The sequence below is a fragment of the Xiphophorus couchianus genome, chromosome 10 (genome assembly GCF_001444195.1).
Source record: "Xiphophorus couchianus chromosome 10, X_couchianus-1.0, whole genome shotgun sequence".
In the NCBI taxonomy this organism is placed as follows: domain Eukaryota; kingdom Metazoa; phylum Chordata; class Actinopteri; order Cyprinodontiformes; family Poeciliidae; genus Xiphophorus; species Xiphophorus couchianus.
This window is the reverse complement of record NC_040237.1, coordinates 9,461,101-9,479,067: the sequence shown is the minus strand read 5'-3', so window position 1 is coordinate 9,479,067 and position 17,967 is coordinate 9,461,101. Positions and strand designations below refer to the sequence as shown.

Below are 17,967 nucleotides of genomic sequence, written 5' to 3'. Positions count from 1 at the left end.
ACATATAAAGAATATTTTTCCAGTTGGGCAGCAGTGTACAGCAAAATGTTTTTTAGGTTGACAAGAAAAGTAACTGAGTCTATCATGAATTAGATTTTTTTTTGCCTTGCACATCAAATTACCACAGAATGCCTCTTTTAAGTAATAAACATGGTATAATTCCATACTTCAAGATTGGCAACCAGTGCTTCGCAACATATTGCAGTGATTGGGTCACTTTTGCAATGCAAATTACGGCTAAAATATGTTAGCAGTAACCTGACGTATTTGTTTTATTTGTGCAAATGCCTATAACAGACAATGTTGGACAGCATAATGGAGGGCGAATGCGAAAAACATCAGGAAAATGCTGACTAAATGTAATCAATATCATCATCACACTACTGGTGTGGACCGACCTCACGATGTCACCGCATCATTCCAACCTTTCAACTAGTAAAGAGTAACGAGTTGTGAAGTCAGGTGTAGGAATCACACAGCCTAGGAAACGCATCAGTTGATGGAACTAGTTGTCTTCATGGTTTGTGCCGTTTATGTGAGGAATACAAAAGCCTGATCCTGGAAAAGTCTGACATTTTGAAGAGGAAAATGTGCAGAAAATGTTTGAAACATTAGCATAAGCTTGACCTTTTCACATAGATAGAACAGTGATATGTTTTGTTTCACTTTAATCAAAACTTGCTAAATAATATTTTCATTGAAACAGCCTTAAATGCAATTTATAATGTAAAGAAACTGTCAGATCGTCCCTGTCTGACTCTGGGTAATAGCAGACTGGCTTGAACATAAAGGAGCAGAACCTCGGTCACTTAAGTCCTTAAAAGCCAAGCTGGTTGAATTGAGTTGAAAACAGGAAGAACTACTCCTGTAAATTGACTAAGATCAATCAAGACAAAGAGCTTCTTTGATTACATTTGAGCAAAGGCATCTTAGGCTTTTAGTGTCAATGAAGTTGGCCTCTCCATGTGTTACCACCACCTTCGAGAGGTGGACAACTCTCTCACCCCCCGTTTTGTTTTTTTTCCCCTGTTCTCTGCTGTTGCCATAGCGACTGGAGCCGCGTGTTGGGTTTCTGCAAAGCTCTGCTTGGGTTTGCAGACAGCGACCCAATGTATGCCCTCACCCACATCATCACTGCGTGTATGTTAATGCATGCGTGTGTAGGCGCCAGCGTTTTTGTCTGAGTGGTCGTATGTAATGGAGACGGTGGCAGAAATGGTAATTTATTGCTGTAGAAGGACTCCTGCATATTAGAATATTTCCAGAAGAAGTGAGGAAATGTGCGTTGCATACTTTAGCTTCTTGTTCTAATTCAGAGCTCGTGATCCATTTATTGAATACATGACTCAACTGTCATACTCAAGAACACTGATTTTGTTTTATTTTCTGTGAATCACTTAATCAAAAGCTAATAGTCTCAGGAATAGATATCGACTTGGAAACATTTCACACAGAGTTTTGTTGTGACAGTTGGTTTTTTTTTCTGCACCATTTCTTATCATAAGCTCACATGTGCACTTGCAACATGTCACATGCATATTCATATTCACACCCTCGCATGCATAGCGCGTAACAAATATCCATTTCACGGCCACGTGGATCTGCACATGCAAGACAAGATATATTTATTCATAAGCTCATTAGAGGAGTGGATTTGCCTGCTGCCATCCATCACACTGTCACCCTTCCTCAACCTGGCACGAGCTGACAACGGAGCTGCCGGAGAGGAGTCCATGGGATTTACTCCCCTGGAGCCAGTGATATAGGGAGGATTTACTCCAATAGAGTAGAGACTGAGTTTCTTCTTTGTAGAGGTGAGATCAGAGACACAGAAAACAAAGGACATGGTAATCTGCTGCTCACAAAAATGCATAATCCTGAGTGGCAAAAGTGTCTTTTAAAGTGTCAGATTGGCTGTTGCTACTGAAAGTGAAGCATTTGAAATTTTTTACAATTGTCTTTTGGGAGCGGGGGTTGTGTCACAAGAAAGCAAGAGTTATTAATTGTTTAGAAGTTGATTAAAAAATGTTGTGAAATTTAAGAGAATTTTAAATTAAAAAAATATGTCCTTGCAGACTTCAGACCAGTATTGCTTTGTTTAATAATGACGCAGGGCAAATATAGTGCCTTGAAAAAGCATTCACATACTCTGACTGGAAAGTAATAGAAATTCATTCATGGTTTTAAAAAAGTAAATAATTGTCTAAGACTTATTCTTGTATTCAATCCATCTATAATCTGACATCTGAGTCACCCAAGTGAACAGATTCCATCAGTTTTTCATTAAGTCCCAGTATAAACGCAGGTGTTCGGGTTTGTTAGAGAGCAAGTAGCATCATGGAGACAAAGGAACTTCGTCCACATTGTGACACATGGTATTGGCAGCATCATTCTGTGGGTTTTTCTTTTTTTAGATGGGACAATGAAGCTGGTCAGCGTTTATGTGAAAATAGATGGGGCTAATTTCAGGTTAATACTGGAGAAAAACCTGTTAGAAGTTGTAAAAGACTTCAAACCGGGTTAGAAATTCAGCTTCCACCGGACCAATGTTCCTAAAAATATAGCTACAATTTAATGGTTGAGAACAAAGCATATCCATGGGTTAGAATTGCCCAGTCAAAGTACGGATTTAGAGCCGAACCTTGAATATGTGGCAAGACTTGGAAATTGCTGTTCACAGATGTTCCTTATACGATCTGGCTATTTTTGACAAGAAGAATTGGCACCAATTTTATTCTGTAGATCAGTAAAGCTGGTAGAAGCATACCTCAGCTTGCAGTAAATTCTGGTTGTGTGAGTAATGCATCAGGGAGAGTAAAGGCACACCATATATGCATCGTATTTTTATTTGTACAATTGTACATTTGTAAAGTTGAAGTCTGAAGTTTTAATGTGGTTTTAAGCCAAACTATGGAGAAGTTAAAGTTCTTAATATGCAGCATAGGCACTGAATGCTTTTTACGTATTCTGTGCAAGCTTTTGGCTTAGGTTTGTGCTGCTTTGGTGGCACTCTCTGTCTACAGTTAAAATGTATGTCCAACTGCTTAATTGCCAGAAGCACAAACTGAAGACAGAAACTTTGCTGCAAATAAATGGACAAATGGACACAGTCATTTTGTGACCAGAAACTGGAATTTCAAACCAAGAAGAATGTTTTTGAACCAATACAAAATAAAACCCTTCGACAACTTTAAACTTTAAAGACAAGTGGCAAGGCACATGTTGAACAAAAGAACAAAACCATCATTTAATTACCTTCATAGAAAGCTTATACAGGTGTTAAAACTGACACCCCTGTTTCTGATACTAGCCAAAGAAATCAGCATGTAAATCGGTTGGACAGGCAGAAACGTCAAGCCTTTTTCAAGTGACAGTCACTGTGATGGCAGTCGATCTGGCCATGAAAAACCTGGATTCCCTCTTCTTCTTCCGCTGGCTGTCAGCTGTACTTTTTCTGTGGCATCTGTGCTGGCTCACTTCCTGGATGTAGTCAATTAACAGACTTCTCTCCAGTCCATAGCTGCACAGTATTAACACTTCAAGAATGGCAGAGAATGCTTCTTCACATAGATCTGGAGAGTTCACTCGGCCAGGAAGAAGCCGAGTTTATTTGTAAGGCCGGGAATTTACAGATTCGTCAAGATTTCTAAGCGTTTAAGTTTTTGTAAGAATAAGGAGTTATTTTTAACTTCTTAATTTGGTCTTAAAGTTTTACTGTGGGATGTTTCTTCTATTGAAGTTGGTTTAGATGGTTTCTGTCTTCAAATTTCTTAGTGGTTCTAATCTTGGTCTTAACTTTGTATTGGCCTATAACTTGATTTATGTTTATTTTGCTACAAATATTTTAAGTAGTCACAATCATTTTTGCAGCATCTCAACATGGTTTAAAGTTTCTGTCAATTAGAAATGTTTATATACCATATATTTTTTATTATTGCATTTTAAAATTTCAAACATTTTTGAGTAATCATGGATCACTTAAATGACCCCATATTTTCTCCTTCCAGAGTGCTGTAATTCTTAAATTTTAACTCGTGATGTTGGTATTTTCTTTGAAATCTTTATTGGATTTTTTTTTTTTTTTTTTTGTAAATAATCTGTTTCTAAAATCTTGGTACAAGATACAATAGCAGACACTCAGAGGCGTCTGCCTCAATGGGTCTGGGCTGTTTTTGCACCAAAAATGGAACCAATACACTACTAAACAGCTGCTTATATGTTTATGCATGAACAGTGTACATAATAAGGAATAAGGCTGAAAAAATCAACTAAATGTAGCAGGTCTCATAGTAGAATGCAGTTGCAGGATGGTTTTTTTTACCAGTTGAACATCATTATGGCAGCATCCTGATTGGAGGTTTTGTCACCTTGCCGATGTTTCTTGTGAGTACATCTGTGTCTATTCATGCCTCTTCAGAGCTTTTACTATGCCTGGAAGCTCTCTTGTTAAGATAAAATGAAGCATTCTTGGTAATGTCACCCAGTATAAATCTGACATATCTGCAAAGTTGAATTTGTAATGTCTTATAGTGAGACAGTGGGAGTCTGCAGCCTTGCTTTAATAGAAAGGATGATGGTAATAATAGTGGCATTTAGTAATAATATTTATTTCTTATAGAGCATGTACTCTGTGTGCATCAGTCTCTTCTGATTCAGCTTATATTTATAAAGAACGCCTGGCTCTCTATCCATTCACTACAGGCTGATACATTATCCTGACATTAAACATAACATGAAACCCAATTGTGAGTGTGGAGAAACTCATTCAAGTCGTGCAGTCATTGTTCATTGAGCATATGTTTAAGTTGCTGCTCATGGCTCTTTGCTCACTGCTGACTGGTTCAGCGCTGCGCTTCTCCGCCGGATTGCTTTGGACATGTGCGCTCACCCATAATGGTTAACAGTTGCAGAGTACAGTACATAATCTATCCTAAAACCCTTGTTTAACCAAATCAGTTGATTAAGAGTAAATTATGCTCAGTTGTTACCCATCTCAAACCTCCATGAGTACAGAGAGTAGAAAAGGTTGGAAATTAAAAAAAAGCCTCCCATCTAGGTTGGCCCCAATTCCAGAAAAAGAATCACAATTGACCTTTTCTCCTTCTTTGCAAATAGAATGAAAGTGTCATAGATTGCAAACGGTTTTAATAAATCTCAGTATTATTAAGTTTGGTCAATCTAAATCTTTTACATTTTGATGTCGAAGATCATCAAATGGAGGACAGATTAGTGGAAGTTGTTAATTGAATCTTCAGTGTTGTGTCTACTGTCTTACATTGCATTAAAATTGTCTTTTTTTGTGTATTTGCACAAATATAATAAATATTTAGCTTTAATGGTCTAATGGGCCATATCATCAATATACATATATAGCCTATTTATGCCAAGTACCTCAATGTGTCACGATGGGGATGTTGTGTTGGGTGTGATGTGCATTGATGGTTTTCCCCCACACAGTGCATTTTGCATTTAGACTAGAGTAGAGTCTCTTTTCACAGCTTTTTTATTGTCATTTTCTGACTTTTTTAAGCCTGAGGACCAAGATGTTGTAACACAAATGGTTTAAAACTAGTGAAGTACTCTTCAAGGAAAATTTAGCCCCAAAAACGTATACTAGCAGCAATTGGATACTGGTGTAGGAATTTATTTTCTTGAGATAAGAAGCACTGTGACATTTTAGTACGGTACTTTGAGATCTTGTGACATTCATATTGAAAAGGTTTTAACAGACTGATCAAATGTTATTGGACAATTACCAGTGTATGTTTTGACCTCCTTGTAGTGTTTTTTGGAAATTTCAATTTCCTCAGCATTCAAAATATTTTTTTTCTGGTCTTCCTGCTGTGAGCAGTCAGTAATTACTTACATTAGGAAACAGGTTGAGGTCATGTTGCGTGTATAGCAGTGATTCCAAAACAAAGTTTTACTGTTTCACAATAAAAATAAATTACAGAGTTAGCAGATCTTAAGCATATTATATTAGCAACTAAGGCAGCGATTAAGACGACAAATATTTCTTAAAGCCTTATGAGATTCTCATAATTTGTCAAATTTACCAAATCCAACATGTGCCATCCAACATGATGGAAGCTGAAAGCCTAAAAAGATTAAACTCAGCAACTTTGCTGAACTTGTTGAACCCTCGTTTTCTGCTGTAAGTCTTTCACTCCCATCCTGAATGAGCTGCAGACATTTTGTCAAAAGTAGTTTCCTCTGAGTTAACTTCTAGCATATTTTGTGTTTCATCTGACTTCATTTTATGCACCACAATGTAAACTGCTTACTTTGGGATCCTTCTTACTCACACCAAATAGTGTAGTTGTTTTTACATGGTATGATGAGTTCACTGATCAGACAAAGATCAGGTGTTTGAGTTTTCAACCATCCGGTCACTGATAATCAGACTGAAAACCGTCAGATTGTGGTGCATCTCTAAATCTTATCCTTGTTGAGTTGTTTTAAGAGAACAGGCCACGATTTTCACTTTGCCTCTGAAAAGTTGTTCCACACACTGAAAGGACGCACTGACTGAAGATTATGGCTGCCATTGTTTACACACAACCACTAACAACCCTGTCTTTGCAGCGAAGCTATTTTTTTTTGTGATTACATCACAACTGCCACCCACATCTTTTTCTACTGTAAATTTCCCATTTGACACTTCAGTTTTGCGCCGGTGGACGTCACTGACATTCTTGGTGTGATTATGGACCCAATGGACAAAACACACATACTCCTCTTTATCCATTAGGTACATCTTTCCTGGACCGTTTCTCTGTGTTGTGAGGTAAATGTTGGCCAGGGAACACGGTGTATGGAGGTATTTTTAGATTTCGTCAGTGGGCTGATGTTATGTGAGGGTGATGCTGGTTTCTTTTGCGCCCGTTTCCTGATTGCCCATGCGCCATGTTTACTCATGCTTGAGCTTTGTCAAACAAAGCTTCGTAGAAAAGCCTGCAGGATGTTGTCATTTTATTAGTGTGTTGCTCCAAGTTCATAAGCTCTCTGTCTCCCCCCTCTTTCTGTCTTGTCCCTGTCACTTCTCTCTTTCTTGTCCTCCACCATCTCCCTATTGAATGCGTGTGTGTCTGTGTGTGTTGTCTCCTTCTCTTTATCGATGTATATGTGTCTGCGTGTGTGTCTGCATGTGCTTTCTGCTCCCAGCCCCACTGCGGAAAGCAAAGTTTGTGGAGAGCCCTCGCATTCCACAATCAGAGCTTGGCTCCCCTACACACACCTCTGCTACTGCCAAGAATACAGACCTGGACACATACTGCCCTGGTAAGTTTTTTTTTTTTTTTTTGGCCAGCTCATCCTTCGTTTCGTTGTTTCTGCATGTTGTGTGACTACAGTACAATTGTAGAGGCACAAAATCAGACTGGAAAACTTATCTGTTTGACAGATTTTCTGCTGGAAGCTGTAAGATGAAAACATGGCTAAGATCATTAATCAGATAGCTTTGCCTGTGCCCACCCTCGCTGCCTCCTCCCACTTTGCCTCTTTAATCCTCCCTTGCTGCTTTCTCGGAGCTCATTTGAGTACCGCCGCCGTTTTCTGTTAACTTCACTGCCGGCTTTTTGCTCGTTAATCCCGCAGACGGTCCAGTTTCCTATCCACCCCCCCCCCCCCCCCCCCCCCACACACACACACACACACACACACATGCATATACACACACCCCCACTGCCATGGACAGCCCTGTCAAACCCAACGCTCTCCTCCCTTCCTTAATCAGGGCGGACATTAAAGCAGTTTACTTGAGGACAGCGCTCTAATATATATCTGCTTTCTCGTCTCGCGGTTTTGGCCCGCGCTCTTGTGTCTTGTTGGCTCAACCTTTGTTGGCTTTGTGGACCTCAGCACTTCGGGCCAGGACTTAATACGTGAGTGGAGCAACAATGGGGGGCCTCGGGGCTTACCTTGTGTGATTTAGGAAAAAATGGTTGAGAGAGCACTACCCGCCTTCTCCGTCTGTCGGCCCTTTCTGCTGAATTTCTGCCCAGTGGGAATTCTAAGTATGTGATTTACAATGGAACGTATTTCAATTTGATGTTAAACCTCTAGACAAATTTGCAGATTTGCAATCTTTGTTTGTTTTTTCATTATTTTTGTTTTTGCATGGCTTGTATAACTCTTGACCCTCTCTTTATTTTGCATCATTCCTGTGAAATAGACTGTGACATATGAGCTATGAGCTGCCAAGAGCTGCTGTAAGATGTGACATATCAGGGATGAAATGGTGCTCTGCGCTACAATCGACAGAGGAAGCGGTTGATTACATTCAGGAATTCTCTGTGTGTGTGGAGTAATAACTCAAGCTGAAAAGCAGCCGGGAGGACTGGGATGAGTTTTTTTCAAGGGTGAGTACTCATACCTCCCAGGTGGACAGATGGAGGTCTGAGCTCTTAACAAGGCCTCCCTGGCATGTGTAACAGCAGGGCGGTGACTTAAACACTTGATTGCTTGCCAGTCCACACTCTGCTGCAGCCGCTGCTGCTTCTGACATTGACTGTCGCCTGGAGGAGTGTAGGTGTCAGCTGATGTATTTTTTTTATTATTATTATTATTATTATTTATTCTTATGGCCTACAAAAAAAAAGACATTTGTGGGCTCATAAATATTGCGAATATTTTGCAAAATGGCTTGTGAAATTTGCCACAAGCAATCCATCATTTATAATGGATGGAAAGCGTTCATGATGATGTTGGCGAGAAGCTGTGCTCTAACAGTCTGGAACAGCCTCAGACTACAAATAAAATCCTCTGTTTCCTGTATGTTTTTATGTCATGTAGTGGCCTTGCTTTGAGCACAGTTCAGCCTCTAGAAACACTTCAGAAAACAACAATCATCTCAAAAAACTGTACAAAGCAATGAGTTAACTCATGTTCATGTTCAAGAAACCAGTTTGACGTGATTTGATTCCTTCTAACTACATTCATCTGCCAATTTATTAGGTACACCTTCGCAGTACCGGTTTAACACCCCTTTACTTTTAAAACCGCATCATTCAGTTGCTTAAATCATTGCTCTGAGGTTTTGGTCTGCATTCAGAAAATGTCTTCACGCAATTGCTGCATATTTGTTGGCTGCACATCCATAATGTTCCACCACATCCCAAATGTTCTCGGTTGGATTGAGATCTGATGACTATGGAGGCGTTTGGATATCAGTTAACTCATTTTCGTGTTCAAAAAACCAGTTAGAAGTGATCTGAGCTTTGTGATCTGACTTCTGCAATAACCAACTGAAAGTAACCATCAGGTAGCCCTGTGCTCATGAAGAAATTGATATGATGAGACACAACTTTCAGGCAGGCTGTGGCATTGAAATGATGTTTACTTGGTAGTAAGATCCAAAAGTGCTAAGAAGAATCCCCCACACCATTATACCACCACCGGCCTGATCCATTAACGCACAGGATGAATTCATGTTTTTATGTTGTTTACTCCATATCCCAGATCTACCCATCTGAATGTAGCAGCTCATCAAGACTCATTAGACCAACGAACAATTTCCCAGGCTGTTAGTGTTTCATTTTGTCTAACCTCTTTGAATTGTAGCCTAAGTTTCTTATTCTTTTTTCTTTCCTGCACTGTAGCATGTCTGTTTAAAGGGTCAAAGTGTTGTGTGTTCAAGAGTATTTTGCATACCTTGGCATTTTCTTCTACACAACTGCTTATTTTCTCTTTCTCTGTCCATTCTTTCTAAACCCCCCCAAAAAATGTTGTGCTTGAAAGTCCCAGCAGATAAGCAGTTTCTGAATTTCTCTGGCACCAACAGCCAGTTTAAAGTCACTTATATCCACTTTCTGGTTTGAGCTTTTGCAGTTTGCATTCCCCACTTCTATATAGATGCCTAAAGCATCTATATAAATGCTGCAGTGTGATGGACTGAGTCACTACTTATGTAAGCAAGCAATTTAACAGATGTACCTAATTAAGTGACCACTGATTATAGCAATGCAGTGGACAATAGACTATCAAAAAATGCCAATTGTTAAAAATTCGATCTAAATTCGGATCTGCTTTCTGAGTGATGTGACAGTAGAAAGGAGTAACTCCTTTTCAACATCATAACCAGCTACAGGGTTCCATGTGTAGAGATATAAAATTTGATAACATTAACTGGAAGCTCTGAAGCCACTGGAAAATGTCAGCGTTATTGCAGCTAAGGGTTAATGTATTCTTACAGTGCTAGTAATTGGTTGATATCTTCACTTTCACTCTGCTATGGTTTCTTTTCTCCACAGAAAACCCTAAATGCTGCCACATGAATGACTGGACATTTATGGAGGCTTCTTCAGTGCTAATGTAACCAATTGTTGCCTGCTTAGAGTCTTAAGTGTAGGTGCAGGGATCAAGCTTTAGGCTCTCAACTTTAAACCCATCACTCACAATAATACTGTAGATTAAGATTTCTCTTGTCACAAAGGGACATCATTTGTCAAGAGACAAACTTAACTTTTACATTTTTGATATTGTACTCCTACGGTGAAGAAATTCGTAAATTAATTAAATAATCTCAGGTAGAGATGTCCAGTAAATGTGGACAGTGTATTTGTCTGCACTTTTTGAGTTGGAGGAATTTTTCTCCATTTGATAGTTAGAGATGCACCATGAAACTGTCTGTGGACAGGAATTTGATTAATTCCAGCTTGATCTGCTCTGATTGACTGAAATCTGTAAAATCGTATCTTTTTCCAGTCCTTGACTGCACCACATTCAATCACTTGTGGGTCATGTTGACAACAACATACTATGATGGGTAGTAGAAGATTACTTGGACGGAGCTATTTACAAAATAGTTGAAGTGTTACATGAAGCAATAAGTTAGAGCACAGAGCTAATTAAAAGAAAACAGTTTTGTACAACAACATGTCCGAACATATCTACCGTATGACTGCAGAAAAGTGAAACTTCCAACATAAAACTGGAAGGCTGGCGGCAGTCCAAGGAAGTTTCTCTGTTTCGTCTGTCTTTGGTCATGCTGATTTTGGAAATGCCAACTGTCTTTTAGAAATGTCAGAGCTAAGATTGTAAACAATACATGGCACTTTAACAAAAGCACCTTTTATATATTCCTTAAAATTAAATATTAAAATTTTAAACAGTTATGCAGATGTATATTACATATTACTGGGAAAGCAATGCAGTTTATCCCAAAGAAACAAACGCGTTCTTCAGTATGGATAAAAACTCTCTAAAACTTTGGTGTCTGAACATATAATAGGTCTGCAATGCTTTGCTTATTGATTTGTAGCTTTGTCCAAAATAGTGTAAAGATTGAAGCCTAATCTCGTGATGAACGTCATTAGTTCACTGACACTTAAAGTCCTGGCTGCTGATTGCTTTTGTGCTTTTATTTATAAAACACCTGAAGTGGTGTTGCACAGATAAGATCTGATATTCGCTCAGCAGGAATGTGAATTTCCCTCATCTGATCTTGTGCTCCCTCTTCCATCACCTGGTTGTGAGGAATCCGTGCTTGTGTTGGGTTTTGTGCGTTATTTTTACCTTTTATTTCTGCATTTCTTGAGCTGTATTTACCCTGAAAGATTTTTTTTTTTACATCCAAGTGAAGTAAAATATATAGTTCAAGAGTTTAGATGAAATCAGAGCCGCCATTTATTTTCTTCTTTTTCCTTCCCCACCTGCTACCTGGGCCTATTAATACTCTCTCCTGTCCTGTCCAGTTCCCCCGCCTGCAGCACACATGCTTCTCTCTGACTTTTCTCCGTACGATGGGGAAGGAGGCGCGCCAGGTCTGTGCACGGCCGGACAGAAACAGATGCGCTCTTGCACCGAAATGCATTCCTAGCTGCGTGCAAAGATAGTTGCTATGGCAACCATCTGTCTCTTTTGCAGCTCTGGAATCCGATAGAGAGGAGAGAAGTGTGTATATGTTAGGTGGGCTGGTTCAAAAAAAAAAAAATAGCTGTTTTATGTTTAATGAATGTTTATTTTCTGCTTTGCATTTCTTGTCATTAGTCTCTGATGAGAAATGTCTGAATTCTTTTAAAATGCCTGTTCCATTCCAAGGTGCTGTCAACGCGCTTTGAAGTGGTGTAGATGCTTGTTGTCACAGGATTCAGTAAGAGGCAGTTCATATAATTGCAAATGGTATTTAAAGAGCAAAACATAGGCACTGGAAATAGAAAGAAATCAGCATACAACCCCTACATTATGGTAATGAATCGCTGTTGAAAGCAGCTCATTTGTATTAGTTTGAAGTAGGCTGTGTGACATGTGTGCGACATGTTTTTTTGTTTTGTTTTGTTTTTTCGTTTGCAGTCAGACGTGTTTTTGGTGTTGATTTGATGCGACGGCTCAGTGTTCGTGGAAAAACTGGGTCTCGACATATGTTTGCTACTGGTATTTTTGGAGGGTTAGAGTACGTACAAAGGGATTGCCTGTGTTTATCTTACTGGGAGTTGCTGTGAGCTCAGACACCCAGATTAGAGATTTCTCTCCCATATCAAACAGCACATAGACAAGGGGTCGGCCAGCAGCTGGCTGCGACGGAGATGCTGTGATAAGAAAACAGAAACTTTAACGGGAAGAGAAGTAAATGAAGCGACAGGCAGAAAGTCTGCAACATAGACTAAGTGGTAGGCATGCGGTGCACCTATAGAGGTGGAAAAGTTGGACAGAGCTGCTGTTTGATCTCGTTCAGAGCCACAAGCCCCCCAGGAGCAGTTGACTAATCACTGCTAATGTATTCAGTCCTCACGACTTGCATACTGTCAACTGGAAAGCCTTCCCTCCCTATGTGCAGACACTGGCATAAAGATACAGCAGCTATTGCATTAAAAATGTACAAGTATATTAGTATTGCTCCACAAGGATTAATGTCCTAAAAAGAGATGAAATGCAGGAGGTGATATATGGGGGGGAAAATGCATCTTTCAAAGCTTTTTTTTTTTTAAATATATGTTATTTTTGCAATTTAGGGATTGTTTTATTTTTATTTTACATTTTTCAGTCTCATATTCCAAGATAGGTTTGCGTTGTTCCAAGACATTTTGTCATCGCAATGCCTTTAATGGTCTTTATCTTTTTTTATCTGATTTTATTTGATTTAGAAAGAAATTATATATTATTTTATGTTTTATCTATATTTTTGCTATTCCAGACTTTTTATATTGTTATGTATTGTACCTTTTATGCTTATAATAATCTATTAGCTTAGAATTTTGTCAGTTTGATGGTTGATTGTATCCAAGTTTCTTTTTTAACATCTGCATCACCTCTTTGTGTTACCTTTGGTTATATTAGAAATATATTAATATATTAGAAATAAATAAAATATGATTGATTGGTTAATTCTTTGGTAAGAGTACGACTCTTGTTCAGATTGTTTTAGCATCACAGAACTTGACTGTTCACTGTTAATTTGACAGCAGAGGTCAGACAATTGGCCTTTTTTTTTTGCAGACATATTGTTTGAAGCTCAATGTGGCCGATGGTCAGTACCTTTCATTTTATTAAGCTATTTGGTTTGTTATTTAATTAGGGAAAAAAAAGACGTTGGCTCAGAATGTTGCCGGTTTCTTTCTAATGAAAAGTGCAGTAGTGGATTTAGGTGTCCTGGTGTTTTGTTATTTGTTTCTGGAGACATGTCATATGGCTCAATATTATTACTATTATTATTAGTAGTAGTAGTAGTTTTTTAGCTCTTATCATTAAAAAAATAAATTTTCACTCTCAGAGACAATTAAGCATTCAAAAGCAACATGTTTCTTTTTCAACAGCAGTATATACATACGAGAGGAGTATATAAATGTGACATTCTGCTACTGTCTCTCCTATGTTGTTATAGTTTTCTTAGACCAGTGTTTGCTCATGTTTGCTTACTGCACAAGCATAACCTCAGAGAGGAGAACCACATTAGCATGTGACGCTGCACAAAGCTAAGTTCACTTATTTTCCACAACATGTTAATTCACTTTTATTACTAACGTTGTATTTAAATTACTTGCTGTAAAATTTAATCAAGCTTTTCTATAATAAAGGTTCACCATGTTTATTTTTAGCAGCGAGTCTGTGAGCATCCATCAAGTGGAACGCAAACAAGAACAAGTGTATGAATGGTTTGTACATAACAGTAGTGTGTGTGTGCAAGGTGGAGCGCACATCTCGAGGAGAGCAAAACATACATGTTTAAACATGACAGTCCTGGCTGTTTCTCCAAAGAGTTATTAATTTTAAACCTCATAAACACTGAGCTTTGTAATAATTTTGCTCTGAGACCAGAAAATATTCCTAACTACAGCTAACTTGCAAAAGGCTACAAAGTGAAGCTTAAGGTTATGTAGGTCCTTTATTTTTTAAAACAAACTCCTGACATTGAACAAAATAAAAAGCCCTGTTAAAGTTAACGATGCAGGGCTTAACATTTTCCCAGATGTTTTTTTTTTTTCAGACTTTAGCACACGTACACTGAAGACAACTGTGCTCTAACATAATTCAGTTTAATAGACAGAAGCAGCGTGCTGCCCATGTTTCTTAGAAATGTTTTTGTACGTCTGATGTAATATTCTAATTAATGTCAGATTTTCATCAGCTGTTATGTGAAAATCATCATCACTAACAGCAGAAAGGAATGAAAGCGTCTGCATGTGTGTAGTTATTGCATATCATGTTTAATTTAGTGAACTGAGTTACTGAAATAAATAAACTTTGAATAATATTGTAATTTACTAAATATGGCTGTACTTGTTCTGGAGAAACCTATGTTTTTACTTAACCACTTTCTCTTTTGTGACTTTAATATAAATTAAAAATGTTACATTAAGTCTTTGGCTGGTCCAGTAGAAACCATTTGAAATTAGATCTAAAATGTTTGATTTCATGCCTTTTAAGGAGTTGGAAAACCTTGTAAGCTGTAACCATATCTCAAATTGTTCTTGATCATGCACAAGATAATCTCAGCACTGCAGCACAGCTGGGTGATGCAGGAAGTTAGCAGTGAATTAAAGTAAAATATAGTTGAACTATTGCCTACTAAGTTTGTAATTGTTTTTGATCTATTATTTTGCAATCTGGAAAATCCATGAGTTCAACAGAAAGTTGAAGTGGAAGCTGAATTTTGGCTTCTTTTTCTGTTTATACACAACTCAGCAGTGCAGTACAGCTAGTCACTGCTGGGAGTGAGAAAAGTAGCAGGTTTAAACAACTGACAGCAACTTTATTCAAAATTGTAGGATTGTTTCTATGCCTATTATTCATACAATTCATAAAAAGCAGGAAGTTGATGACTAAATCGAATTTTTGTCCCTGTTTATTCACCAGCAAGCATAACAGCTGCAGAGGAAGTAAAAATAGAATTAGTGTCAAACGTCGGTGAGCTGCTGCTTCATAAATCTTGCAAGTGTTTATGACCTCTTCTATATTTTGCCATATGGTGATCATTTAGCAGATAAAATGATTGCAATATATGTGCGCTGTGCCTTTCAGTCTGTTTTAATATTTGTGATTAATATACACCTTTCAAAAAGCTCCCTCGACTTTACAGACTCTCTGCCAGATTTCATAGTCTGAGCAACTCAGTAAAAAAATAAAACTCAAGCAAAATCCTTTCATTAACATCTAGCAGGACATTGGTGTTATGTCCTGGTAGTATTACAGCCTGTATCCATGTACATAGCTAAACAGCATCAAAGCTCATATGTGATTAGCCTATTTTGTACCTAATGTGTGCTGTGATTACCTCATTATTCGATGCTGCTGTGTGTTTTTATTGAAGCTCTGCAGCGTGTCATTCCCATTTGATTCAAAGGACTTTTTTTCCCCCCTCTCTCAGAAGGTCTCTGCCTCACTTACTTACTCGCTCAGAGGGACTCTGAGTCAATCTAATGAGGCTGCTGTCCATAAGGGAATGGACAGGGGAGCCCAGGCTTTAGATTGCCTGCCTGACTATGTGTCTTTGAGCTGATGAGTGAGAGACCACAGGCTTCAGGGGAGCTGTCTGCCTACAAAGAGGTGCTGCGGTGGCTTGGATTGTCTAACAGTTGTCAGTTAGAGTCTAATCTGGCTTCCTGTCTGTCCGGTTCGACCTGCTGTATGGTGAAAAGGGTTTAAAAAAAAACTGGTCCTGCCAGTTAGCTGTCTTTGTCTCAACTGCTGTTTATTTAAACACTGGCCACCCAGAGCTGTTGGCTTAAATGCCATTAATGTCTGAACCAATTCAGAGGTTCATACATCGAATTACAGGCCAATAGTTACTTTTTCTCCTGAGCAGGAAGGTAATTAACAAAACCTCCTCGCCTGAAAGCGACACTGCTGTGACGAGCGTTGAATTGAACTGAAGTCGATCCAGTCGGCTCCTCCAGGCACATTAGCCAGGTGTTACTGAAGAACATGATACTACAATGAGGGTTTGTTACGGTTGAAGAGTAACCAGGCAACCAGGTGACAAGATGAGGTCATTGAGAGATTTTTGCTTTGGTTAAAAGCTGGCAACCTCCCCCCATCCCCCAGTGCTCTGAATGTTTGTAGGTGGATTTACCATCATGCGGGCTCACCCCACAGTTTTTCTTTGCTTTGCTTAGCGCTTCCAGGCACCATAAATAGGACAGAGATGTGTGTGTGTGTGTGTGTGTGTGTGCGTACACACCCACTTTGGTTAGGAACGCCTCTCCGTCTCCCTCTCTCACTTACACACGCTCAGGTAAAGGGTGTTTCTCATTACGTCACTCACGCTGCAGTGGCAATGAGTGGTGCGGAAGCAGCTGTCGTCAGTTCGGAGGACTTTTTGCCATTCCGAGTGAAAAGAAGGTCTTTCAGTACAGCTGGAAACAATCCTTGTTGTGGCTGAAGGGATTTTTGGAGTTTATGTAAGTGGATTGTCCAAGCCAAGGCGTCCATTTGTTTTGAGGAATGTGTTTGTAATGCGCCGCTCTGAGCTACAGGAAAACTCAGGTGCGACAGGGTGTTTCATTTGTTTGCCTGAGTGCAGGTGCTGTGTATCCCCTGTCTGCTGTGTTTTATGGAGGACGGCTGTAGCGGATATATATTTTGTGTTCAGTTGTTTAAATCAGTCAGACATGAAACTAAAAGCTTTGTTTTAGGGTGAAATGAGCTGTCCCCTTAATTTTGCTCACCACTTGTGTTTCTCTGTTTTCTACCATTCCTCCTCCTCCTCTTTTTGTCTACCTACCTCTGCAGGGGAGTCGAGCCATGAGCTGGGGCCCCCTCCGTCGGTGGATGAGGCAGCCAACACATTGATGACGCGGCTGGGTTTCCTTCTGGGAGACAAAGTGAGTGAGGGGCCAGCTGGTACGCAGTACAGCATGGAGGAACCCGAAGCGAGACAGGTAATGTTTCTCCTTTATTCAAATCTACTGAGATAGGCTGACTGTGGGGCGATGGTTTTCTATTAAGAGAAGAAGATGTGTTTTGTTAACTTAGATTAAAGAGCATTTATCTTCCTCTACATCAAAATCTCAATAAACTAAACATAATGGAAAAGCATATTCATTTAAGCAATTTGTGTCAAATAGTGCCCGGTTCGATACATGTATTAAATATTGGGTGATGTTTTTAAATAATTATCTATTGTTAGCTTTTAAACTCTAAATCCAGAAATTTGAATAGCTCTGCAGGGAGGATAGGCCAGCAAAAATTGTTGCTAGAGAAGGTGGCTGTTCACAGAGTGCTGTATTCAAGCATATCAATAGAAAGTTGTCTGGAAGGAAAAATTCATAATCGAGGTGACAGCCGGAGTCTTGAGAAGATTCTGAGATGTCAGAAGATAAATACGTAGCATCACTAGCTTAGCATTGAGGAGGAAGACGAGTTGAAGTAAAAAAGTGTAGCGGCAGATATTTTAAACAATTTTCGAATAATCTGACTTAGTCTCAGTGTGATTGACTGACAATGATCAGTGAAAAAATGGACAGATTTAAATTTTCTGAGGATGAAACATTGATTACAGAGGAGAAGGTAGCATGGAACAAACCTTTTTGA

General features: G+C 39.0%; 1 protein-coding gene across 12 annotated transcripts in view; it reads left to right on the top strand.

Moving 5' to 3' along the window:
* The window catches only part of tanc2b (tetratricopeptide repeat, ankyrin repeat and coiled-coil containing 2b), a 158,199-nt gene that overhangs the window by 91,012 nt on the left and 49,220 nt on the right, over nt 1–17,967 (top strand). For 7 of the 12 annotated variants that reach the window (XM_028029479.1, XM_028029478.1, XM_028029477.1 and 4 more), the window contains 2 exons: nt 7,165–7,281; nt 17,167–17,315. In XM_028029479.1, the coding sequence (XP_027885280.1) occupies nt 7,165–7,281; nt 17,167–17,315 (266 nt within the window). Of the gene's footprint in view, nt 1–7,164; nt 7,282–16,694; nt 16,921–17,166; nt 17,316–17,967 lie in introns of those variants that run through there. The other 5 variants (XM_028029480.1, XM_028029483.1, XM_028029488.1 and 2 more) reach the window with 3 other exon arrangements.